Genomic DNA, 26757 nt, shown 5'->3' with positions numbered 1-26757 from the left:
CAAGAAAGAAAAAGAAAGGGTAAAAAATGTAAGCACATTACTCTCTCAACTATGCATGTGCATATGAAGGCTCATCATTGGTTATTTCTAATTTTTCACACATCTAGATTGACGGTAGAAACAAAAATTCACCTGAAACCAATTTGAAATTCTTCTCTCTAAAACCAAAGCCTCTCTCTCAAGAAACCCTCTCTCGTCAGAACCCAACTGGGGGGAAAGGGAGCTTCGGCTCCTTCCTCTCCCTCTCCTCCCTCTCTACCACCAGCCCTGCTTCTCCAGTGGTATTTTGGTTTTTTTCCCCTTTCTTTTATGGCCAAATGAGTGTAGTTGATTCAAGCTTCTCCGATGACTATCTTTCCACACGCACCACCGAGAGAATCCTCACCCGCTGATCTTGCAATCGACCAGATTGAGCGTCATTCGAAGCGGTGTGTTGCACCAATGCGCCGTTTAAAGTAAACGTGTTTGACCACGAATCACCTTCTGTTGATGCCATGCGCAGCAGCTCATGGCCCAATAACTCTGGCACCGTCTTGACCGACCGATTGGCTCCTTCCTAGAGTGGTGCGTGTCATTCACACACCACCAATGTTTCCCTTTTATGCTTTTCCCAATTCTATTGTTTTTTGTTTTCTGTATTTTCAATTTTATGTCGATGTATTTTGTTGATGTTTGTTTGTTGGGTTTTTTGTTTGTAGGAAAAATAAAGTGAAATAGGCTATTGGACTTGTGTCCATAGTATTGTTGGTTCCTCCCTCCTCCTGTTTGGAGGATGGGTGTGGTGTTTACTTCTCCTCCATTAGAGGATGGAGTGTGGATGACGGTGGGTTTTTTCTCTATTTTATACAAAGATTGATACTCTCTTTTGAGAGCTTTTTTAAGTTCAAATAATGTCCATCGCAAAAATATTTGTGTACGGAAAAGCTTACAACAGAAGTTAGTTTGGCTTATAACTTGAGTCACAGATGTAACTTCCTTATGAAATGACATGATATCTATTTTCTATAAAAAAAAAATAATAAATAAAACAATAAAAAAGCAAAAAAACAAAACAAAACAAAAAAAAAAAAAAAAAAAATTCACAACAGAGACTAGATCAATAAAGCAGAAAACCCTTTCTTGGGTCATTTAACAGAACGGGGCATATTGCAAAGCATGTAGAGTCTAACACGACGAAACAGTTTCCTTTTCTGTTTGGTCGACGGTTTTGGATCCAACTTGAGAAAGTGCTGGTGAAATCTAAAAGGGGACAATTCAATTTCGAAGATAGCACCTTAAAGAGGGAAAGGTGAAGTGCTTTAACTTTTTCATCTTTGGAAGACCCACTTAATGGTGTGTTGAGTGTGAAAAAAGGCTTCCAAATACATTTTTTCAGATTTCTCTTCACATCAGTAGCTGAATATACGGATTTTCATTAGCAGTTAGATCTGTGAGATCCGTCTTGTAATACACAAAATGTATCATATCTACAAGTCCCCTTGTACCAAGCAGAGTACTACTCCTGAAGAGAGTGAATAGAAACACAATCAACCTAACTAGAACAGAGTTGAGTTTCAGGTTATACCCATTACTTAGGAAGGGACTAAAATAGGACTAGAATAACACAACAAAAATAAAAAGTCTCTACAGACCCAGATGAAATATCATATTGGTTGCAGATGTTTAGAGAATTAAGTATCCTCCACACAAACAACAGCAAGCAAAATGCAAAACCGACACCATATATGGCGTGTTGAACATATTCACATTTTTGTATGAAGCTCCTGATAACACAAAGGGTGATAGATTAAAAATAAGTAATGATAACGTACAACTTTTTTTTATAACTTTCAATACAACCATGTTTTAAAATGAAGATATTTTCGTAAAATGAAGGTATTTTTTTATAAATGAGTTTACTTTTATAAGTTATTTTCCCAAAATACCCCTCATTTAAAACATGGTTGTATAAAGGGTTGAAAAAAGGTTGTGTACCTATCATTTTCCATTAAAAATTATTGATCTTTTCCAGCACCAAGGATCCACTGTGCAAGATGAGTCAAGTATGGCTCTGCTTGGGAACTGCTGCTCAATATTGGTCCCAAGCTCTGAAGCTCAGCATTGAATTCCCTCTCAAATTTGCTGTATAAAGTGTGAATAAGAATGGAGAAAGAGAGAGAGAGAGAGAGAGAGCTATGCATGTGTCACTTCACTTACAGAATGGAATCAGTGACCGCAGCATTTCTGGTACTTAATTTAAGTGCTCTTGATGGACTTCTTGAATTCCCGAGTGAACCATGAGATGATTCATCTAGTTTGGGAATGTCAATGGAAGATGAAATTAACCACTGAGTTGCTGCTGCATACTGTAGGCACAATGATTTTAGCCTTTCCATCTTCTGCATTAAAAAATAAAGAACAAGAATAAACCTCAAAGATGACCCATGAAAATCTGAAATCAAGTTCTGAACATCAGCATAACAAGTTAGCTGTCTTCCTCCTTTCAACGGTATTCTTCGCAGGTGTCGATCAAATATCATTGGGTTACTTCCTTTTCTGAATAAACACGTGAGATTCTGATTCTAACTTCTAAATCAATGTCTTTATCAAAGTAAATTCACATATGAAGCAAAAAATGTGAGTATGTATGATAACAAGATGGACGTACTATGATCTTTGAACATGTTGAATTCTAAACAATTTACAATCCAATTTCCTTCACATCCACAAGTTTTAACTTTAATATATGGTCTCAGGGAATGCTTATCAAACTGGGAAACTTTGCAAGTTTTTTTGAGCTCAACATGCTGATTAGGAATTTCCTCACTTTTACTCGTTCATCATTTCAAGTATTCAGTCAGGAGATGTTGTTAGCCAAAATCTTTAGTTGTCATTACTTGTTAAGATTACAGATGCAAGTGTTCAGACTAGCTTATGAATTAATCCAAAAAGGTAATTGGAATGCACTGAAGGATTGCCAATAAACAGTACTAACCTTCAAGAGGTCGGGCAAAAGAAGCAAACATTCTCTGAGACACTTATCAAGGAAAAAATCATGGTGCTGAATAACCTGTTTCAGGAGCAGGAGTATTTTTTATTTATTTTTTATAAGTAGCCGTTTCAGGAGTATTACACATACACAAATGGATGATGGAGCGCTTGCAATCACAATATATATATATATATATGATGCACATACAAACTTTTGCTCAGGAAATTCAAGTCCTACGGAAATTTCTTCAAACGGAAAAACCTATAAGAAAATGAAGATGATACCTCATCTATGCTTTTTGCAGACTGGAGTCTGTTATGCATTATGTGCCAATTGGGTTCAAGAACCTGAGAACAAGAATTAATTTGTTAGAAAAATGCAGGCCTGTTTAGTTTCTTCTTTTTTTTTATAAGTAATCAAAGATATATTAATAAAGATAGGCAAAGCCCAAGTACACAAGATGGTATACAAGAGATAAGACCTATCTAGGTCAAAGTAAGAGAAACTAGAAAGTCATGAAAAGTCAGGCCATTAAAATCTAAAGCAATGGCCCATAGAAATAAAGTACGGAAAAAAAACATTCTAAGTTCCTCTGAAGACCGCTCTTTGTTTTCGAAAGTCCAATCATTGCGCTCTTGCCATATACACCACATAATACAAATCGGGATCATATTCCAGACCGCCTTGATTTGTTGAGCTCCTCTTGGAAGTGTCCAGCTGGCCAATAGATCTACCACCGTTGCAGGCATAACAACGGCTAACTCTATCCGGCTAAATACTTCAACCCACAAGGCTCTAGTAGTCTCACAATGTAGCAAAAGGTGATTCACTGTCTCGCCAGCTCTCTTGCACATGCAACACCAGTCTACAATGACTAAACGGCACTTCCTCAGATTGTCGGTAGTCAGAATCTTCCCTAACGCTGCTGTCCAAGTAAAGAAGATCGCTTTCGGAGGCGCCTTATTTCTCCCGATTCTCCTCCATGGGAACGGGGTGTTGGCAACTTGGGAAAGGGACTTATAAAAAGATCGAACTGAAAAAATGCCCTCACCCGTAGGCGTCCACCACAGCCTATCGACTTGCTGTCCATTCGGCTTCATGGAATAAAGTAAGCTGAAAAATGCCTCATACAACCGATTGAAAATTCTCAGGTTTTTGATACCCAAACCACCAGACGAGATTGGTGTACACACCTTATCCCAACTGACCAAGTGCAATTTGAATTCATCCCCTAGCCCACCCCATAAGAAATCATGGTACAATTTATCACTCTGAGCCGCTACCCTAGCAGGCAACTGAAACAAAGATAAAAAGTATGTAGGTAGGTTAGAAAGGGTACTCTTGATAAGAGTCAAACGGCCACCTTTCGACAAGTACAATCTTTTCCACCCTGCCAATTTCCGTCTTATCTTCTCTATGACTGAATATGGATGAGGCCCTTGCTGCAACCCCCAACGGCAATCCTAGATAGGTAATTGGAAGAGAGGCTACCTTGCACCCAAGAATACTAGCTAGCTGCCTAGTATTACTCACATTCCCCACTAGCACTATCTCTGACTTGTCAAAGTTCACCTTCAAGCCTGACGCTGCTTCAAAGCATAGTAACAAAGCCTTCAAAGCCCTCAACTGGTTTTGATCCGCCTCACAGAATATGAGTATCATCTGTAAAAAGTAAATGAGACAAAGTAATAATACCCCTACTGGGATCACCAATCGTAAATCCGGTCACAAACCCATGCATCACTGCCGCCGATGTCATCCTACTCAAGGCCTCCATAATAATAACAAAGAGAATTGGGGACAAAGGATCTCCTTGCCTTAGACCTCGAGAGCTACAGAAGAAGCCGGTAGGGCAGCCATTAATCAATACTGAGTATTTGGCTGTGGATATGCACCAACTAATCCAATTACACCACCTAGGCCACACCTCCCCAACAAATACAGGAGGAAGTCCCAATTGACATGGTCATATGCCTTTTCCATATCTAACTTACAAATAATACATGTGGAGCCAGTCTTTAATCTGCTATCCAGGCCCTCATTCGCTAGAAGGATTGAATCCAAAATTTACCGCCCCTTAACAAATGCATTTTGTGGTTTCGAAATAATCTTGCTCAAAACCGCCCCCAGTCTGTTAGCAAGGACCTTGGATATAATTTTATACACCTCATTCACAAGGCTAATAGGTCGAAAATCCCTTACCTCCACCGCTCTCGTCTTCTTTGGAATCAACGCTATAAAAGTAGCATTAAGGCTTTTCTCAAACTTTCCAACCAAGAATACTTCCTGAAACACATTCATAATGTCCACCTTCACCACCTCCCAGCAAAATTGGAAGAAACCCATCGAGAAACCATCTGGACCAGGAGCTTTGTCTTTACTCATACGTTTGACTACATCATACACTTCCCTCTCCTCAAAAGGCCTCTCCAACCAAGAGGCTTCCTGAGGCGTAATAGTGTCAAAAACAAGACCATCCAGCTTTGGCCTCCATCTCACACGCTCTGTTAACAGTTGATCATAGAAGTCCACCACATGGTCACGAATCACAAGGGTCTCCTTACATTCCATACCTTTAATGTTTAGCATATCAATGGTATTAGTTCTTCTATGAGAGTTAGCAACTCTATGAAAGAACTTAGTACTCCGGTCCCCTTCCTTCAGCCACAAAGCTCTCGACTTATGGCGCCAAGAAATTTCCTCTAGTGATAGTAGTTTTTCTAATTCTGCGACCACTTCTGACTTGCGCAATATCTCATCCGGTGTAAGGGCTCTAGCCTCCAATAATTGCTCAAACTGTTGTAATTCCTCCACCATGGATTTTTTTCGCTCCCCAATATCTCCAAAGGATTGTGAATTCCAAAGCTTAAGGTCATTTTTCAAAACTGTTAGCTTACAAGCTAGGATGTATGAGGGATTACCCTGGAACTGATAAGAAGACCACCATTGCCTAACCCTATCCACAAAGCCTTCACTCTTCAACCACATGTTTTCAAACTTAAAGTATCGACGCCCGCTTCAAATGCCACCACAATCCAACATAATAGGAAAATGGTCCGAGCAAAGACGTGGCAGCCTTTTTTGGCACACTTCAGGATAGTGCACCTCCCATTCCGGTGAAATTAGGAATCTGTCTAGCCATGACCATGTATGATTATTCGACCAAGTGAAGGAGCCCCCTAGCAGAGAAGTATCCAGTAAGTTCAAATCAAAGATACAGTCTGAGAACTCTGTCATTGCTAGGCGTAGCCTACTCTCTCCAGATCGTTCACTAGGAAATCTGATTACGTTAAAATCCCCTCCTATACACCAAGGAAGCTCCCACCAGCTATGTAGTCCAGCGAGTTCCTCCCATAACAAACGTCTGTCGTTGTCTACATTTGGACCGCAGAAACCTGCAAAAGCCCACACAAAGTTATCTACCACGCTCTTAAAAGAGCATGCCACTGTATACTCCCCCACAAATTCCTCAATTTTCTCCACAACTCTTTTATCCCACATCACTATGATTCCACCCGAAGCCCCATTCGAGGCTAGATAAACCCAATCTGCATAAGTGCAACTCCAAATGCTACGTATTAGACTTCGAGAAACACTTTTCAATTTAGTTTCTTGTAAACAAACTATATCCACCCTCCATTCTCGCAATTTTTTATGCGAAGCCACTTATTCGCCTCATTCAACCCACGGACGTTCCAAGACACAATTTTCAGCTTCATAAAAGATAAGCATGCCCCTTCCCTTTGGATCTTTCACGACTTAAGCTTCCGTCATAGTTCAAAGACCAAGTTAGTCGTTTGAGCTGCCGCTGTTTCTTCGACCCTATTTTCTTAGACTGTGTATGGCTCACTTCAATTGCAGTAAATAGAGCCATAAACTGCTCTTCATAGCCCCCACATTCCATGCCTATCCAGCGATGCAAATCCTTCACCTTTTGAAACACCCAATCCGAAACATTCGGCTCATCTGGTAGCACACTATTTAACGGTATCGATTCCTCCTCACTGGAAACCCATTGCAGCTTAGGAGTCGCCCTTTCTTCCTCCCAAAATAAATTCTTACCCTCCCATGCAACCACAGCATTACTAATGGGAGATTGAGTCTCAGGGACCATCATTACCTCACTTTGAGAAAGCCCATCATCAATCACCTCCACCCCTGCCCCCTCAATCCCTGGATGAGCTTCAAAACTGAGACCTCGCACAACTATATTGTCTAGATGATCCTCGGGATGGCCATGGGCCTCCATTTGGGGAGGAGACTCTCCCACCATGCAAATCGGCACCTTCTGCGTGGCTGAAGCCACCGCCGCGCCGCAGAGTGGAGGAGTCTCCTCCTCCACTATTGGCAGATTCTGCCTCACTATAGTTCCCCCCCATCGCAAGCGTCTCTTCAGAGGAAGAGACCATACAATTCCGAGCCTCTGCTACCAGCGAAGTCATCACCGGAGTTTCTGCGGCCATCGCTTCACCGGCAACCGTCGGGGAGCCTCATAATGACCTATCGCACGCTTCCCCGAGACCTCCATCCTCTCTATCGGCATTTTCTGGCTTACCGGCAACCGTCGAAGGGGTCGCCGCCTTCGCCGAAGCCACCTGGCTCTTCGCCGGCGACAGTGGCTAAGGCCCACTCGTCGACGGACCTGAGGAAGACGACACACGTCTCCTCCAAATGGGCCTCCTCTGTTTCGGTTGAGACCGAGGCCCTAAGGCCTGCCTATTAGTTATGTGCCCATTCTGCTGGCCCAGAGGCCCTTCCATAACCCTTTTCCCTAGGCCCGCGCCCACTCCCACCTCTGCCTCTCTTTCAATGCACCGTTTGATGCCAATTAAGTTTGCCTTCAAATCTTCTATTTGTTTCTGCATCTCCATCACGACCCGCATAAGGCTTTCCTTATTAAGACCCACTGTGACATACCAGTTTTAGTTTTAGGGTTTATAAGTAAAATTTTTCCTAGTAATCTTATATTTTTTTTAGAATTTATATTTTTATTATGATTATAGTTTTATCAGAATTTATATGTACTTTATCTTTATATTTTCTATTATAGTTGCGATTTATGATTTGTTAGAGTTTTGTTTTAATAAGGATTTCTAAAGTGTATCAGATTTTGTTACTACGGTTTTGTTTTGAAATTTAAAATTTAAATTTTTGTTCTAGTCACCGAACCTCATCACATTGTTAGCCTCTGTTTGAAAACTTCAAACCACCCAACCCGTGTGTTTCTCTCGGTGATTTTGTTTGTTTTGCTAACGTCCTAGTGGAACACCAACTCTATTGCCGTGTATTCCTCTACTCATGCACGTCTATGCTCTTCTAGGGTTTCTCTAATTCTCTATCACCTACCATTATAAATATCGCTTACCTCGTACGAGAAGAGTATCTCGTGAGCCACTCCCAAAACACTGCCGTTTAAGCCCTAGATTCTTCCAACCGCCGCCGACCACCATAGGACATCAAAGCACCACCCGTGGAACCAGAAACTGCCGACCAGCTCAGCCCCAGCACACCCACTCCCTTCCGGTAAGATCTCGACCGCCGCAGCCTTGTTTTTGTTTCGGTAGTTCTCGGCACAGCTCTCTCTCTCTCTCTCTCTTAGTTTCGGATTAGTATTTCCTCTCTCTAAACTCTCTCTCTCTTTCTCTCACTCGGCGCCGACCACCATAGGAACCCTCAGTCGCGCCGCCGGTCACTCCCAGCCGCCAACGTCACCATCGCCTCAGCCCTCCCTCGGTGAGCCACCATCGCAGACCCTCTCCCTCGCTCTCAACTCTCTGTTTTCCTTTGTTTGTTAGCCAGGTTTTCGGATTCTTTCAAGAATCCGTGGGTCTTATTGGGCCGTTGGGCCCTAAGCCCTTGTGCGTGCGTGTGTTGAGCCTGTTCTTTTGATTGGGCTCTTGTTGCAGTATTATATTTATGGGCCAGAGTTTTGATTTTTTTGCAGATTATAATAATGTTTAATTGAATTTGATCTTATTTTATTTCAATAATTATTTTAGTGAAATTTATTGAGTTTAATATTACTAGTTGAGTTATTAAATAAATGTAGTTAATTAAAGGTTCATTTTTTTAATAAAAATGTTTAAAGAATTAGAAATATGTTTTTTTAAAGAATAATGTTAAGTCTAATATTTGAATTAAATTTCCTTTGTCAATTTAGTAAAATTTTAATAAAATTTCTATGTTAAGAATTTAGTGGAATTGGTTAAGTTTCTTATAAGATTTAATAATTATGTTGAGAAATGAAACTTAGTTTAAGAATTTAAGTTTTTTTTTGTGAATTATTTTAAAATAGCTCGAGTATTTCTACTAAATTATAAATTAGTATTTTAAGTAATTTAAATACTATGAATTATTGATTTTTAGTGTTAAACAAATATTGGTTTGACTATATTTTAGAATTTCGAATTTAGTTAAGTAAGATATTAGTATTTATTTATTTCCAAACAATTTAGTGATAGTTATTTATTGAATATAGGTCTCAAGTTACGAAGTATTATTCAAGAAGAAACGCATCGAGGTAAGTAAATTTGATCATAAATTAGGTCATCACATTTAGCTTATATGTATGTATTATTCAAGCCAGTTCTTTGATAGCCATTATTTATGAACCGTTCATGTCATATGCAAGCATATCATCTAGCATAGCATACGACCATGTCATTCCGCATCATGTTTAAATTCAGAATTTATGATTATGTATGTAGTATGTCATGCATCTCATGTGTATAAGACACGTAAGCCATCTTAAATTCAAGTGTAAGATAATATCATATCAGTTAATAAGATGGCCATTCAGATGCATGGTACCAATGCAGTTCAGTTCAGGGTGGTGTGCAAGCCATGAACTCAGTCGTGGTCCACCATAGTATGTCAGAATACTATCAGCGGCTCCCCTTGCGGCCGCGGGATGTGAGGCCGGTGCACAACCTTGCACACAGGGTTAAGTGTGTTGGCCAGTCAGATAAATCAGATAAACCAGTCAGATAAATCAGATAAACCAGTCAGATCAGTTTGTTAATTCAGTTAAAACAGTCATACATAGCATAAGCATCAGCATGAACAGTCATGAATTTCTTTTAAGCTCAGCATGAAAGTTGTTATGAAAATCTTATGTTTATTACGTTTACGTTGTGATAGATTTTCTTACTGAGTCATCGACTCATTTTAGTTTGTTTTCATGTTTTTAACCACCCAGGTGAAGATGATGATTACGAGCAGGCAGGCCAGGAGTAGAAGGAGCATTTATTTTTTTTTAGTTCAGACTTTCTAAAATAAACATGTTTTTTTTTTTTATGACATGAATTTATTTCAGTTTATTTCATTTAATGTTTTGGAAGACAGTTTTATTTGACATTTTCCGCATAATAAAAGTTCAGTTTTTTAATTATGAAATTATGGGATCTATTACCGGATTATTTTTATGGAAAATACGTGGCACTCCTAGCCTACGGGAAGGGGGTGTTACACCCACAATATCTCTGTCAGCCCCCTCCAAACTCTGACCCACGACCTCAACTGAGGCCACTCCTTCTCCAGACTGCAGCGGTGCCTTACCTCTCCATCTGACAATTTGATGGGATGGGTCCAAAGCCCTTGAAGATTTTTTTACAGCATCCAAATACGATGTCGAGGGATGAACTCCGACGTCTTAACCACCATAAGGCCAACTGTGAAGCTGATCTCCTTCAACACCTCCACCAATTTCCTCCACCCCCTCCCATCCCTCCCTTCAGGAATGAGTATACTGTTTCTCCTCCCCCCCATTCTGAACTCCACCAACGACATGAATGCCCCTTGAGAGTTAACGCACCTTTGGGCTATGAGGCCCCTGTCCCCATCTCTGTGAGCTGAGTAAAACTCCTTCCTTCCCACCTTCACGCAGTCTTCCAAGGCTTTGGTGAACCACCGTGCCGTGGCTAACTCCAGATGAAGACTTCTCACCAACTTCCACCCCCTCTCTATGATAGTCACCCATCGCCCATCTCTAGCAACCTCAAATATCTTACGATCAATAGCAACAGCATTCGGCATACTTGAATGCAACTCAAACTTGCAATGAATCACTCACTCAACCTCCCATGAACAGCATCACCAGCCAGAAACGAGAAAAAAAGAAAGTGTACGGAGAGAAAAAAAATATAAAATAAAACTTGATCTTTACCTAATGGGTTTTCCTGTTTAGTTTCTTTCCAATAATATAAGGAAAGAAATAAATGTTGGATTTATAAATATGAAAATACCAAGATGAAGTCTTCTAACAAAGATTAGAATGTATGTTATTTTCCATTCCCCAAGGGTCAACGGTAATTTGAGCCTCATACACCCTCACCCATCCACATGCCTTCACCAAGACAGTTTTGGCAGGCCAAGATGATGATGTAGATTTCCATTATTACACTTGCTGCTAGATCTTGAATGTGCAGGCAACATTCGAAGTCAGAAAGCAGAGAAAGAAGAGAGAGAGAGAGACAGATAGACAGAGGAAATCAAAAGGCCTAACCCCACCATAGAAAAAGAAAAGGAACAGAAGTATGAGTAAACTCATGTTACCAGTTATTTTACTCATGTTACAAGTCCAGGTATCAAATTCAGTTGATCATAAAGAATTTTCCACTATTGTAAAGGGCCCAGTATTGAGAGTTATAATGTTGTTTCAGTATTAATAACTCAGGTGACAAGGTCATTTAACAAGAAACAAACCAGAAAAAACAAGCATAGTACAAAAGAAACAAGCATTAGCAATCTAGTAATGTCTTGTAAATGCATTCAAAAAAAATTTGCTGAAGAGATTAAGATAAGGCAAACCTCAAATGTAAGATAATGCAGAAGGCTATTAATAAATTTGAGCATGCTGCGACACAGCAGTGATGATCTAGAGATTGCAGTTCCTCGCATGTTAAGGGCACGAACTCCCTGCAAAATTTCATCAAGATCGAATTAGAAGAGTGCAAAGAGGCATGGAAATTTTAAGAATGCAAGAAAATAATTATATTCATACTTGATGCACTTGCCACGCCCCACAAAGCTGGCGGTCCACATGTTTACAGTGAAAAAGAAAGCGGAAAATCAATTGATACTTTCTTAGGGCTTTTCTTGATATAACAATAGATAATGGCCATTGCACCTGAAAATGAAGAAACCATATATTACAAATTTATGGTCAAGCCACAGAATGGTGTAGGGGCATCATCAGGATGATGTAGAGGAATCATCTGGAGGTCTGAACCTCTGAGATGGACTAATCCAAAATAATGGACCGAATTTATGGTAAGCACAACTTCAATGAGAAATTCATAATTCACCAAATGAATGCCAACTCTTGTGGGGATATACACACACACAAACAATCTCCAAAGAACAAACCTTGTAGCTCAGAGAAAATGTTTCAAGGCCAGTAACGTTCAGTGGCTCCTCTAAATTACTAACATCAGAAATGTTCCTAACAGTTTCAACATCTTTGAGTGCACCCAATCCTTTAAGCAATGATGATCTTTCCTGGAAACAGAAAGATGATATAAGAAATAGTGCAAACTCAACTCCACAAGTTTAAAATTCATAGAAGCATAGTCAGTGGCTAACCACACAACAAGTCAAGTCCTCATGACAAGGATCTGCAGCAGCTGCTGTGGTCCGTAAAGCAAGGTCTAGCAGGGACTAATTAATCAACAGGACAAAATATACTTAATTTTTACCAAGCTTTGGGTAACATAAAGTTATTCACGTTATAACGTTCAAAAAACAAGTTGTAATGATAGAAAAAGCTGTCTCAAGGTGCTAAATCAAACAAAGGGACCAAACCTGCAACTTCTCCACAGAAATGTCATCAAGCTTTTTAGTGAGTTCATCCCGAGCAATATCCATAAAATGAACCAAGAAATCACCCTGTAATGTCATATTATCAATAAAGAAAACAATATGCAAAAACAGAAAGAGAGAGAGAAGCTTCTCCCATGTAAACATGTGTTGGGATCATAAAGGACTCATGTAGCCAACCAAACTAGTTAGAATTAAGGCTTGGTTAAATCACCTAGATCACAAACTCAGCTTTGGGGACTTACATTAAAATTAAAAATTTCATAAATAATTTCTTTGCATTTATGAATTCACTAATTATACAGATACCTGATCGAGAAGAAGATAGTGCTTTATCGAACGCAGCTTTCCAACTAGATCATACTACAATAATCAACAAGTAAATGAGCAAATCAGAAAACATGGAGTATATAGGCAATTCACATATAGCGACTAAACCTCACCTTTTCTTTAATGAGATTTAAAAGCTCGCTACTCGCAAAATCATAAGCAGCTTTTATACACTCAAGATAATGATGGTTTGACCCAAAGGTCATCAATTTTGAATTCTCTGATACAGGGACCTATAAGCAAGAAGATGATCAAAGACATGTACCAATGCAATCATATGGAAGACCATATGGCTGTTTTCCCCTTTCTTTCTTTAAAAAAACTGGTAATCTATATTCTGAGGGCATAATCATAATGAAACCTGAACAGTATGCCCACACTCTCTCATGACATTCAGATATTTTCCTGTCGTCAAAATTGTTGCAGCAATATTTGCTAGGAAGCTAGGAATCCCATCCTTGAGGCTGTACCGCTGCCTCCAATACTTGGCATCATAATCCTGAGTGAGGCTCTCCTATAGAAAATTTAATATTCATAAGCATCTAAAAGATAGATCTGATAAATGCATTATTTTGAAAGATGGTGATATACCTTTTGAAGAGATTTGTTCTCCACAATGAAAAATTCACCATAAGGATCATCAATCACTCCTTCATAGACCCACCTACAATTTTGTTTCATTTGTGTTTCAAAAAAAAAAAAAAAAAAAACTGTATTATAAAATTCCAATGCAAAACAGCAGCAGAGAGTGCTTAAGGCTGGACGATCCTCACAAAATAAAAATATATATAAAATGCCATGGACATTGACTATGTGACAACCTTTTTTTTTTTTTTTTACATCATGTGAATTTTTTATAAGAGCATTATGTGAAAATTAAATTAAACTAAATCAAGACATGTAATTTTTACATCAAATCTCAAACTTACAAGTTTAAACTTTGAATTCAAGGATGAACAAGAACAAGGGTCGTGGATGTGACACCACAGGCACAGGGGATGTTTGGCAACAAGGGATTTTTTAAATTTGTTTTCAAAATTTTCACCCTCAAGCCAAACATTTTTACACCAAAACACTCGATAATAATTTTCATCAAAACATGTTATTCAATTTCATGACAAACAAAAACCAAACAACTTTCACAAAACAAAACTCACAAATTTTTCTTACCAAACATAGCCTCAATGGATCCCACCACTTTTTCAAACCCCAATAAAAAACTACTCTCAAAACTTTCTCAATCCAAACATATTCTTAATTGATCCCACCACTTTCACAAAAACCCAAAAAAACCAAATTCTAAAAGTTTCATCCCAAATTTCAGATAATTTCATGAAATGCTTGTATCAAAACATACCCACACACACTAGATGGCAGACATGGAAAAATTAAACAAATTACTCACGCAATGGTATTATATATGTGTTTCTGTGTTCTAAATCTGTTGATAATTCTACGAGCGAGGGCAACAAAACAAAATAATACAGGTAGAACCTGACCAACAGGATAAGCATCATAAAAAATTCAGCACTTTTCCCCCTTAAGTATGAAGGGTGAGCTAGCATAAGGCATGTCACTGATTCAATACTTGCACTAAATGAATAAAATGGTTGGTCTTTTTCCTTTCAAAAATGATTACTAATGCGAAAGGGAATAAACCATAAGATTTATGAAAAGAGTTTCCATGAGTGTGTATGTGGCCAATCAAACTAATATTTAGAGTCCATTGCAGTATTTAAGTTATTTCAAGTATGCTAACATCCAAGAACAATTTCAACAGCAGCTTTGCAAACTATACCTTTCCAATATGCCAAGATATGCATTGCTTGCACATTGGACCATCTTTTCAAGCAGCAACCTCACCGCATTATCACCAGCCATGGCCTTAGCCTGGATATAGGAAAAGCAATGTTAAGACCTAAGAAAACATATACGTCCAGGATGACGGTCAATATTTCTATTCTAGGATCCAATATATTTTGCTTTGTCAAAGTCGGAATAATTATGTTCACAGTTTGCTTACCTTAATAGCCTTAGTCATCATATTTTTTACAAGATATGGGTTGTATCCTATGCCTATGTAAATTTATTAGGGACAAGATTGGAATATATGTATGATAAGTAACAGATAACAAACATGACCTAAACTCCTATTTCCTAAATGTGGATCTTTTTTTTTTTATAAGTAATAAGATATTTTATTTATCAAAGAGTAGGCATAGCCCAGGTACACTGGAAGTATACATGTGAATACACCTATTTAGGAACTAAAAACAGTTATAAGGAAATCATGGAAGCTGAGACCATTCATATCTAAAGCAATGGCCCACATAAATAAAGTCTTCCACATAAAACTCCTAAACCCTTCCAAGGAGCGTTCATGATCCTCAAAAAGTCTATCGTTTCTTTCACTCCAATGCACCAAAGAATACATAAAGGAGCCATCTTCCACATAGCTGATATCTGTGGTGTCCCAGTAATCCCTCTCCAACTTGCTAGTAGTTCCACCACTCTTCCCGGCATTACTCATGCAATTCCCATTCTACTGAAGAAATAATTCCAAATTTCTCTTGCAAAATCACAATGTAAGAGTAGATGGTCCACCGATTCGCCATTATTTCTACACATACAGCACCAATCTGTGATAATTAAACCACGTCTTCTAAGATTATCAATAGTCAAAATCTTCCCTAAAGCTGCTGTCCAGACAAAGAAAGCAACCTTTGTAGGTGCCTTACTTCTCCAAATGTTCTTCCAAGGAAAATTCTGCCTATGTTGTATGGTAGATGATTCATAGAAGGAGCGTACAGAAAAAACCCCTTTCCTAGAAGGTCTCCATTGCATCTCATCTTCATTTGTGACAGCAATATCAGCAGTATACAGCAAGTTAAGAAACTCCAACAGCTCCGCCACTTCCCAATCATGTGTATCTCGAGTAAGGCTAATGTTCCATTCTTGTGTGCCATGAGTTATAACCCGCAAGTCAGCCACCATAGCTTCTTTTTCCCGTGTAATTCTAAATGTGGATCTTCGACATGGAAAACTTTTATAAGAGGGAAACCTATTTGAAAGCTTAACTACAGAGAAGAATAACCATCTAAATAGCAAACTTATAATTGGAACAAAAACAAAAGTAACGTGGATATAAGGTTCCATTCTTGTGTGCCATGAGTTATAACCCGCAAGTCAGCCACCATAGCTTCTTTTTCCCGTGTAATTCTAAATGTGGATCTTCGACATGGAAAACTTTTATAAGAGGGAAACCTATTTGAAAGCTTAACTACAGAGAAGAATAACCATCTAAATGGCAAACTTATAATTGGAACAAAAACAAAAGTAACGTGGATATAAGGTTGTACCTGGCTCTGCAAGAGGTTAAGAACTGCAGAACCTGAAAAATTATTAGCTGACGCCCTCTGTATCACAATGGACAATGCTAGCATAGACCCCATCATGGGCTGCAACACATGGTGAAAACCCCTTCAGTGAACATACTATGAGTGGCTGTTCAGATTTAAAACAAAAACAGACCTGACAGTAAAACCACAATCCTTGAATGGAAAGCCTTCCAAGTTGAAACTGGTGCTCAAGTTGTGCCACCATGGCCTGGTAATCCTGATAAGAAATTACATAGAAGCATTTAGTGAAGAGCAGTCATTTTTAAATAACATAAAAACATTAAAAAAGGACATTTAATTGAAACGGTGTAGTCCCTTATATTAATGAAAATAACGGAATATCACCAAGACATATCCAACGTAACAGATAGGCTTTACACCCACTAATGAGGATCTGATAAGTGTAAAGTCTGTCAGCATCTCAATTTAAAGTTCCTTCCTTACTTCGACCAAATCCCAAAAACTTTCATTCTTCGTGTTATTCTCTCAACGCAACAGGAAGAGACAAAAGCCACCATGGTCATTCTAACTACAGCCTTCTGTAGAGTAATTGTTTATGCAAAAATTCATAATAACCAACACATGTTATGTAGTGACCGAATGCTCATAGACTAATACAAGACATTTCATGATCAAATAGCATTTATAACATGAATGTAGCGTTTGCACAAAGTCATATAAACATTATCCAAAAGTAAGTTAGAAGTCAACTTACAAACTTCTTGACATATAAAGGTGTAGTGGCTGAAACAAGAGATATATATAAAGTTAGCATAATAATAGTTACTAAACTATACACTTAACTATTTGACATTGTGACTTTTGCTAAATTTCACCAACCACGAAATTTCATAACTTCAATTTCCTATATGACTCTCATACCTCTTGAATCAAGTATTTACCATGAAAGTTCTTACCTAAGCCGTGGCTTGTGATCATGAAGAAGTCAATGCCAAATGCTCATGCCATCACTTATGATACTTCTTATTACACTAATACTAAATCCTTCAATTCAAGTCCTTCATGCAATATTTTAATTTATACCTCAACATGATAAAAACGTGTTCATAAGTGACTAAGCCAAACATCAATTCTTGAATCACTAGTAGCCTGAAGCATGATTGATGATCAATCCAAGATATTAACTCAATTCATGGCGTGTCATAACCAACATTCACTTTGATGTTTATAACCTTATATCATGATCACTTAACAACTACATCACAAATTTACTATGCTCACATCAAAACCTAACCCGAGCATGCATACCTTTTACTACATCAATTCTCATGGCATCACAAACTCATGCTTAACATGTTCATTCATCACTTCATCAAATATTGAGATAGACTACTTACCACTTTGAGCTTTCCTTCCAAGTACTCGGCTTTAGCTCTCTCTTTCACTCTTTTTTGGGACTTCTCTCTATATCACTCAAATCCTTTTGCATGTAGTGTGAGGTGAAGTAAAGTATGAGGGGTGCTATTTATAGGCTTCATTTGGAGAAGTAGATCGCTCAAGAAGCAACTCAAACCATAGGTTACCCGATAACTTACTCCTAGTCTTACCATGTTGAACTTGGCTAGGGTTATCATGATGTTCTTCCCTTGTTTTCTTATGTGCAGCTATGGAATCTTATGTCTACCCTAGAATGAAATTATTTCTGAGTTTGTGGGGCGTGGGGTGCAAGAACTTTCAGGACTTTGATGGGACCTTGCTCTTCTTCAAAAACCATTGCCTAAAACCACTGATTTTCCTTAACTAGTTCGTTTCTAAGGCCCTAGTAGTTGCAGAATTGATTTCTTTGTGTAAGAAAGAGATGAGAGTGAGGGACACATGTCTTCATCATGGAAGAGGTGAAAGAGAAGTGAAGGTGTTGGTGCTAGCCGAGAAGAGCCATTTGGTTTCTTCAAATCTTCCTTCAATTCTTTGGAGTCAAACAAAGGTTTAGGTGTCAAGTGATGGCTGAATGCCAAGGTTTCTTCATCCTTGCTTGGGAATCAAGAAGGTGGCGTGAAAATAGGAGGTGGTTTGGAAGAATGCTCATCACGGTGATCGGCTAGGAGCTAGAGCTATAGTTCCCTCTTTTTATGTGTGTTAGGGATGCAACCTACGACCTTATTGCAGATCTGATTCTCCCCTTCAATGTACTCAATTAGGGCTGTGCATTTTCAGAATTTTCCTTTCAATCCTTGACTCAAACTAATGGTCTTACTCTAGGGGTATCCGATTGCACTTATTAATGCTTGGAGTGGGGTGCAATGGTTTGACATGTCACTAGAGATCTTGACATGGGTTGGCATGTTTTCCTGGCTTGAGATAACGTGTAAGGAGTTTAGTTTGAAAGGGTGGAGCTTTGGTGGCAAGTGAAGGAAGAAAAAATCAATTTTGATGTTTAGGGTATCAATCGGCCGAGATAGGGTCTTTTGGCTTCCTTTGTCTTTTCTTCTTCCATCAATTGACCAAAAGACTTCGTGGGGGCCAAGGGAGATTTGATCACTTGGAATCTATTATTCTTTCTGCTTGGAGACAAAGCTTATGATCTAAAGAGGAGCTACCTTTGTTCATTGGGATGGTGTAAGACGTTTTGGAGTCCGGTTTGAACTCTTGTGATGTGTACTTCATGTGAATGTAAGTGTGTGTCACCCCTTGTCCTTTTTTCATGTTTCAAGTTTCCAATTGTTCAAATGGTAGTGTCAAATTGGTCTGAATGCCCTTTCCATAGGGTTTCCTTTCATTATATAGAAGAGATTTACATAATGAATGCCAGATTTCCAGCGCCTAAATTCTATACAAGGTAAGTATTTCCAACCTATTTACAGCCTAAGTCTCTGCTTTGCACAATCTAGATATCAAGGTCTCCATAACAGGTAGGGCTAAGCTTCTTGCACACAATTTTATTCAAACTAGACAAAATACTTGGTGGCGTGTATTGGAAGTATCCAGTTTGTATTTGTTCAATGGTTTGTTGGGAAGTACACGGCATAAACTTGTCTCTTGTGACTATGCTATGTACTAATTCTTAGTATTATCTTAGTGTAACTAATGTTTAATCTAATTGAAATAGGTCAAGACTAAATTTTTTTAGAAAATTTCCTTAAAGGGTCTAATGGCCAATTGTGATCATAGGCTAGGCTAGTTGACTTGATCCTTTGACTTGAGTTTGGTCATACATATTCAGAAATTGTCCTTTGAATTTTCTGAAATGAAGACCTTGGCAGCCAAGTATTCCTTTAGGCGCCACCTTGAAGGTTTGTATGGCACAAGGTGTTGAACTCCTAAGGTAAGGGATGATAGGCAAGTTTCAAAAACTTGGTCTCCAAGTTGGGCAACGTTGCCCCAAGTTTGGTGTATTGGGCGAGGTTTGGTTTTGGGCTTCAAATTGGACCTTCCTTATTGGGCCTTGGCCCACTTGGTTGGGCTTAATTTTGGGCCTCAATTGGGCCTTGTTCCATTCGGTTTGGGCCTAGCTTGTGGGCTTCTAGTTGGCCTTGGGCCCATTTGGATTTGGGCCTAATCTTGGGCTTCATATTGGTCTTTGGGCCCATTCAGACTTGGGCCCATTCTAAGCTTTGTCCTTAGGAGTTGGATCCTCTAACTTCTTATGTTTTAAGCCCATTTTCCTTCTAACTAGGATCCACAAGATGTTATGGGTTTGGTCCTTAAGTCCACAAAGATAAATAATTTGTTGAATATGGTCCATTCTCCACTACCTTTGTGGTTCTTTTGATAGGCTTTTGGTGGGGTTTTACAGAAACTAACCAAGATATTTGTATCAGAAATAGTCCATTTGCATGGAATTCCAAAACAATCGTGTCAAATAGAGATGGAATTCCAAAACAATCGAGTCAAATAGAGATGCACAATTTACTTCTAGATTTTGGCAAGGTCTTCAGAGCATAATGGGCACAAAGTTGAAATCTAGTAGTGCCTATCATCCCAAAACAGACAAACAGACTAAAAGGACCATACAAACTTTGGAAGATATGTTATGGGCATGTGTGCTACAAGAAAAAGGCAATTGGGAAAGGCAAATACCCTTGATAGAATTTGCTTATAATAACAGCTATCAAGCCTCAATTCAAAAGGCACCTTATGAGGCATTATATGGAAGAAAATGTAGATCTCCACTATATTGTGACGAGGTAGGGGAAAAGAAAATATATGGTCCAAAGTTACAAGAAGATATAAAGGAGAAAATTTTGATAACAAGAGAAAGGGCTTGGCTATACATCATCCTACACCACACCACACATGTTTCATTTTTTTTTTTTTAATATTTTTTTTGTTTTATTCCTTTTAAACTAATTGAGTTATTCTATTTATCATCCATATACCACACATTTGGTAAGGAAAAAAATAAAAAATAAAAATAATGTGTAGTGTGTGGTGTAAGGATGATAAATAAAATTTTTCTAAGAGAAAAGATGAAAGCAACACAAGACAGACAAAAAAGTGATGCGGAACACAGAAAAAGGAAATTGGAGTTTGAAGTTGGAGATTGGGGGTGTCACAAGGAGGAATAGGTAACAAAGCAACTTTTCTGCTCACTGCCCACTAAGAGCATTGGCATTGGTTTCATCAAAGTCATCTCCAAAATTTAATTAAAAGTACATGTTTTTCATAAAGCCAAAACCATTCAAGCCATAACCCCACATTGAATTAGTCAAAATAATAATATAATATTATTTTTTTAATAATACTATTTTTAGTTTTTTGTTCATATTTTGCAACTACACTAACCATATATTAATTAATCATTTGATTTTTACTTAAAATTATTGTTTCCCAACTAATTTTTTTCCTCGACCTAATTTCAACTTGTAATTCATGTGGCCAAAATCAAGAGAAGGCCAAAATCATTTGTAGCCTTGAATTCATGTGGGCACCTAGAATGAGGAGTAGATTGTAGGACCAGAAATGTGAACTAAAAAAAAAAAACAAAGGCAGAATGTATTAATATCACTTTTGGAATAAAATATCACTTTTGAAGATGAACAGTTCATCTCTAAATATGAAGATAGACTTGGAAATACTGTAGCTCAAATTTGGAGTCCCACTATTTGACTACTCCAATGCAGATCATTTCATATATATTCTTTCAAATTTTGAAGATGCAATGCCAATGCTCTAAATCAGCACCCCCCCCCCCCCTCTCATGGGGGGAACAAAAGTCAAGCTGGTGATTTTTGCTGTACTAGGGGCTGTTGCATTGGGGGCTAAAGCATGGGTGTTTTTCCAATTACAAGTTACAAAGGAACACAAAACTACCAACTTGTGATCCATTCATCCTTCCATTGCCTGTCTTGCATCATCGGAGTCATCAAAGTTTACAAAGCCAAAACCTCCAGAGGTCCCATTGTCTTCCTTTGGTAAAACAAAGGTAGCAATTTTCCCAAAATTTGGAGAATTTCTCCTACAAAGCCTCTTTCGTGACATCTAAACCTAAATTCCTCATGCCAAAATATGAATATTTAGTATCAAGGCTGGGGACAATCCTATCGCTATCTTTTGTTCTTTTTTTTTTTTGGAGAAAATTTGCACTGTATCAAAGCCAATAGTGGAGCCATTTGGCTTCTCAACAGCAACATTTGCAGGTTCCTCACACTCAATATTGGAGCCATACGCTTTACTCTTCCCATCCTTAGACATGGAAACTTACAAGACAGAATATTCCCAAAGTTATGAAACGAATCATGAAGCACCAGATAATCAATTGATTGATTCAAGTTCTACCAGAAATCCCAAATTCAGCAAGAATCCGACTCTGGGAAAGAATTAAACTACTATGACCTGCCTCTTTGACACTATATTTACTGTTCATCAGGGCTGCTGCATGGGGTGGTGGTGGTAATGGTTGGAATGGTGGTGGGATTTTTTACTGCTCGCTACAGAAAAGAACACCAAATGCAAAGTACAGGAGGGACAAGACTCACTTAAGAGAAGCTGACGTGTTAGCTTCTCATTAGTGGGTCGGTGTAAAGCCCCCTCATTTACACCAGATCCATATAGAAGATGCTTCCTATAATAGTATGGAATTTCGTGAACCGCTTAAGTATGTATGAGTCTTCTGAAAATGGTGGAAACATTAACATGTATATCATTTTTAATAGTATAAATATTAACATGCAAACTTAAGACATTGTTCACATTTGAGCTTACTAATCAGAGTTAAAAGGATACAGAATTAACAGATATGGAAAAGGAAAATAATAATAAAAGCCATCAGTGAAAAATGAGGATGATTCTAACATCTCCCAAATAAGGAATACATACACCACAAATCAAAGAATAACATTTATTATTGCCATTTACATCAAGTACGAAGTTCATCAAGACAATATATGGAACAGAGTACCCTAAGAGAAGAAGGTTCATTCTCAGGCCCAAATACTCCAAAAATTAATAAATAAACAAATAAACTTAAGGATAAAAGAGTTCCATCAGTAGCTACAGCTATTTTTGTAACAATCATGAAGCTGTGCCAGCCATCTCAATTAATTAGAGACTTTCTAATTAACAGAAAAGAAACAAACATGCAAAAACCTTTGCTTTTATGTGTGGAGAACTAAAAAAAATCTTAACTAAGTGGGTAGGGTATATATTCTTGCACAGGTCCCAAACAAAGACATTAGGAATGAGTGATGTATTTTGATATGATACCCATTCAGAACCAAATTATCCAACTGTTCTGCAGCCTGATGCATAATTTTCTAGAAAGGAGGATGGTGTCTACCCTCACGGCCATTTCAAACCTTGGTTTGAAACCAGCAATTTCGATGAAGGTTATATACATCCATTCTATTCTTCTTCTTTTATTTCTTCTTTTTTTTCCAAGAAAATTTTTGTTTTGTAACTGGAATCAACTATAAGTTGTATTTCAAATGCAGTTATTTTTTCTTGCTTTGTACATAAAATACAAGCAACATTCAGATGAGGGCAAATCTTATGTAAAATCTAAAATAATTTCTTAGCCAACAAGTACAAAAATTTTAAAAAATAATAATAAATGAATAAGCTACCAGAAGGAGTGCCCGTAGTGCAGCAGCAAAGGCATGATTAACTAGGCCATTTTTGAACTGGGACCTCGACTCAACAAACTGACTAATCATCAGAAAGCTCTCACACAGGGGGAAAATCTTTTTGGCCAGTTCCTGCAATAATGTCTGTCAGTAGAAACCATTTTTTAAAGGCTAATGCTCAAATAAACAAAATATGTTAACTGCATTATATGCCAGATCAAATTTTTTTAGTTCCTGATAAAGCCTGAAATGAATCCATGAATAGGTAGGCATCACTGTCTTCTTTTAAATACTTCATCAGCTGGGTCATTTCTTTTGTCAAGCACTTTATCCATTTTTACAAAATCCAATAAACTTTATTATATAAAATGATTCAATTCATTTCCAGGCAACAAACATCATCAAATAAAATTTTAAATCTTAATGAAAGTGGCATTTATCTATGATATATTGAGATATTTTATGTAGACAGAAGTCTAACCCAAACTAATGCAATAAACCCTCGTTAATTGTGGCATTTCACAAAGCCACTCAGCAATGTTTGACTTATTCAGTTTTACAAACACCACACTAATCCAACAATCAACATCATCAAGCAACATTTCATAATCATAATAAAAACAATAGCACGGCATGCGCAAGTCTGTCTTTGTGTGTATTAAAAAAGGAATAAAGAATTCAACCAGAAAATTATCAGAAATAAGTATAATGCGAAGCTTTATAGTTGCCACATGATTAGAGACCTCACTAATTCATACCTGGAGTGCTAAATCCATAGATGGATCAACCAGAAAGGTAACGTTATCCTCCTTTCCACGAGCTCTTTTAATTGAGATGTATCGCCCTTCAATTGCAACCATAGCAGAAAGGAGATCATCAATAACAATAAGCTCCTACAAATCAAGGAAAAAACATATACCTGAAATCCATATTTCACTCCCAACAATATTACCAGATTATGAACTCAACTATATCTATATTATCAGCAAAGAACCCATTTAAAAAACATTCACGGGCTTGTCTGTATGTTATCCATATGATTTTTTAAAAGTCAATTCGTTTCATTAAGAAGCACAGGGGGACACAACCCTAGTATACAGCATGTATACAAGAGATAACCCTTTAATGGAAGAACTATAAATTCAGAAATATTAGCAAAATGAGAAATAGTAAACACGCCTGTCCATGTATAGAGCAAATGGAGCAGCATCTTCTTGAGCTCTTACACCTACATCTTGTGATCTTCAAACATCTTGCATTCCACTCTCTCAATAAGCTCCACATTAAATACAACAGGGCCATCCTCCATCAGTTAAAACTAAGCAAGCTCCTAATTGACCATTCCACATATTTTCCACTTCTCACTCCTACCCTAGTCTGACCACCATTTCCATCAACTCAGGAATACAGGGTAAAAGGATAAATTTCTAGTTCCTTTACACTCTTCACCAATTGTAAGCATTTTTTTATTCCATACTTGTGACAAAGGATACTTATTCCTTTTTTTTTTTTTCTTTTTTTCCTTTTAACTTTATACGTAAGAGTCTTCCCAGAACAAGCACAAAAGACTGGTACAACATCATGTACATTGTCCTAGGAGGTGTAAAACATACCTGAACCGCAGCATCAAAACAGCCTATGGCCTTGTCCAGTCCACTGCAGCTTAGAAACATGCAAAATCACATACATAGAATGAAGAATTTACTTTCTGAATAAAGTAAATTTACCTAACACATCAATAAAATAAGATAAAAAGTAGTAACTTTAGCTTGTAAATTAGATGACAATAATAGTAGCAGTTGCAGCAGTAGCAGCAGCAGCAATAATCCCAATAGTCATAAAGTTAACAGTAATCCAACTAAGCCAATACCCCTAACCAAATGGCATCCCCTCCAACATAAGAATGGAGTGTGACCGCAGGTTCAAGACCCAGAGGCCGCCTGTGTAACGCAATGAGGAGAAGACAATCAAAAGAAAACCCAAGAAATACAATATCCGTACCTAAAGGACTCCATTGAGAGACCCTTTGCTTCAGCGAACCGAGACACCGCCTTGCTTTCCTGCACAACTCAAAATCAAATATCTAGTGCTCCGAATTCATCATTTGATCGCCGAGAAAAACAACAAAAATGAAAACCTCTCTACAAATATATGTAAAACACAAACAGCTTCAAATTCGAGTACGGGTGCGCACTTTTAGAAACTTCTTTCCCGAATTACTTTTCAAAAAGAAAACTATGTTTCCAGCATTTTGTTTTCAAATCAGAGAGAGAGAGAGAGAGAGAGAGAGACTACTTGGTGGAATCGACCAGTGAGGAATGGACGCTCGACATTCCAGCGAGGAGTGGAGGGGCAAGACGAGTTCGCCGGATCCATTTGAAAGAAAAACCTAATTGAACTGAGCAGCAACCACAATTATCATTTGTACTGCGATTTCAAAAATTAGAGGAGAAATTTGATATATGTTACGGAAAATTATAGGGGGATCCCGCTCATTTTCCCGTTCCCAAATTTTTTTTGTTTTTTAGTTTTTTTTTCTTTTTCTTTTTTTTTTTGTAGTAACTAAGAAAATGTTATTTAGAGAAATTCTATTGTAGTTCTCACTTGAGGAGTATATGTGCAGACCTTTTATTAAATGAGAAAAAATCATTTTAAGAAGAATATTTTTGTAATTTTAAATAATTTTAAAGATGAAATTGTGTAGGCTTGCATTGTTGTCCTCAAATGGGAACTGTACGTAATATTGCTATGTTGTTTAATAATATTGTGAATTTTTTTCTTTTTTAAAAAATATTCAAAAGTGTTAAAAAATAATGTGAAAAAAACTCACTACAGAGAAGGAAAAAAAAAAAAAAAAAAAAAAAAAAAAAAAAAAAAAAAACCTAAAAGAAATGTGAACAGAAAAATGAGCGAGATCCCCAGCGAAATCCTCCCTAGCATTACCTATGTGCTTTTTGAAATGCGAGCAGTGGAATCTCCGCCATTATGCAGGCGACACATACGTGGCGCGGTTACATGTCAAAAGAATTATTCTAGGTACAGTCGTCGTTATGTAGGCAATGCAGAAGTGGCGCGATTACATGTCAAAATGATTATTCTAGGTACAGTCGTCGTTATGTAGGCGATGCAGAAGTGGCGTAGTTACATGTCAGCTGCAGTTTATATAAAAAATAATGCAAAAAAAACATAGAGGTGGGCAACTTCCAGATCGCCCAAGAGA

The 26757-nt window shown here is 37.9% G+C and overlaps 1 protein-coding gene across 4 annotated transcripts; it reads right to left on the bottom strand.

Annotated features, from left to right (window-relative positions):
* Positions 1 to 1392: 1392 nt before the first annotated feature.
* Positions 1393 to 26054, bottom strand: LOC121259804 (gamma-tubulin complex component 2). Of its 4 annotated transcripts, none has more exons than XM_041161563.1 (22): positions 25833 to 26054; positions 25539 to 25597; positions 25151 to 25208; positions 24296 to 24430; positions 23538 to 23669; positions 16649 to 16732; positions 16477 to 16575; positions 14916 to 15007; positions 13709 to 13781; positions 13479 to 13631; positions 13231 to 13350; positions 13097 to 13150; positions 12773 to 12856; positions 12554 to 12628; positions 12338 to 12469; positions 11973 to 12098; positions 11780 to 11887; positions 3256 to 3318; positions 2975 to 3049; positions 2197 to 2378; positions 1975 to 2121; positions 1393 to 1763 (listed from the first exon to the last, which is right to left on the bottom strand). In XM_041161563.1, the coding sequence occupies exons 1-21, from the start codon at positions 25911 to 25913 to the stop codon at positions 1995 to 1997; spliced, it is 2112 nt and encodes a 703-aa protein (XP_041017497.1). In that variant the 5' UTR covers positions 25914 to 26054; the 3' UTR covers positions 1393 to 1763; positions 1975 to 1994. The 4 variants fall into 4 exon arrangements, with proteins under 4 accessions (XP_041017497.1, XP_041017498.1, XP_041017499.1 ...); XM_041161564.1 differs by having other exon boundaries at positions 25151 to 25199; XM_041161565.1 differs by having other exon boundaries at positions 25151 to 25193.
* Positions 26055 to 26757: the final 703 nt, after the last annotated feature.

Source organism: Juglans microcarpa x Juglans regia, chromosome 4D, assembly GCF_004785595.1.
Source record: "Juglans microcarpa x Juglans regia isolate MS1-56 chromosome 4D, Jm3101_v1.0, whole genome shotgun sequence".
NCBI classification, from domain to species: domain Eukaryota; kingdom Viridiplantae; phylum Streptophyta; class Magnoliopsida; order Fagales; family Juglandaceae; genus Juglans; species Juglans microcarpa x Juglans regia.
The sequence above is the reverse complement of the archived record's forward strand: the minus strand, read 5'-3'. Positions and strand labels throughout refer to the sequence as shown.

Bases quoted from the DNA above. Each gene is read 5' to 3' on its own strand.
- LOC121259804 (XM_041161563.1), bottom strand. From the start codon at position 25,913: ATGGATCCGGCGAACTCGTCTTGCCCCTCCACTCCTCGCTGGAATGTC. The intron at 25,598-25,832 runs GTAGTCTCTCTC...TGAGTTGTGCAG, and splicing joins TCACTGGTCGATTCCACCAA to GAAAGCAAGGCGGTGTCTCG. The intron at 13,782-14,915 runs GTATAGTTTGCA...ACAAAATTGTAG, and splicing joins TATCTTGGCATATTGGAAAG to GTGGGTCTATGAAGGAGTGA.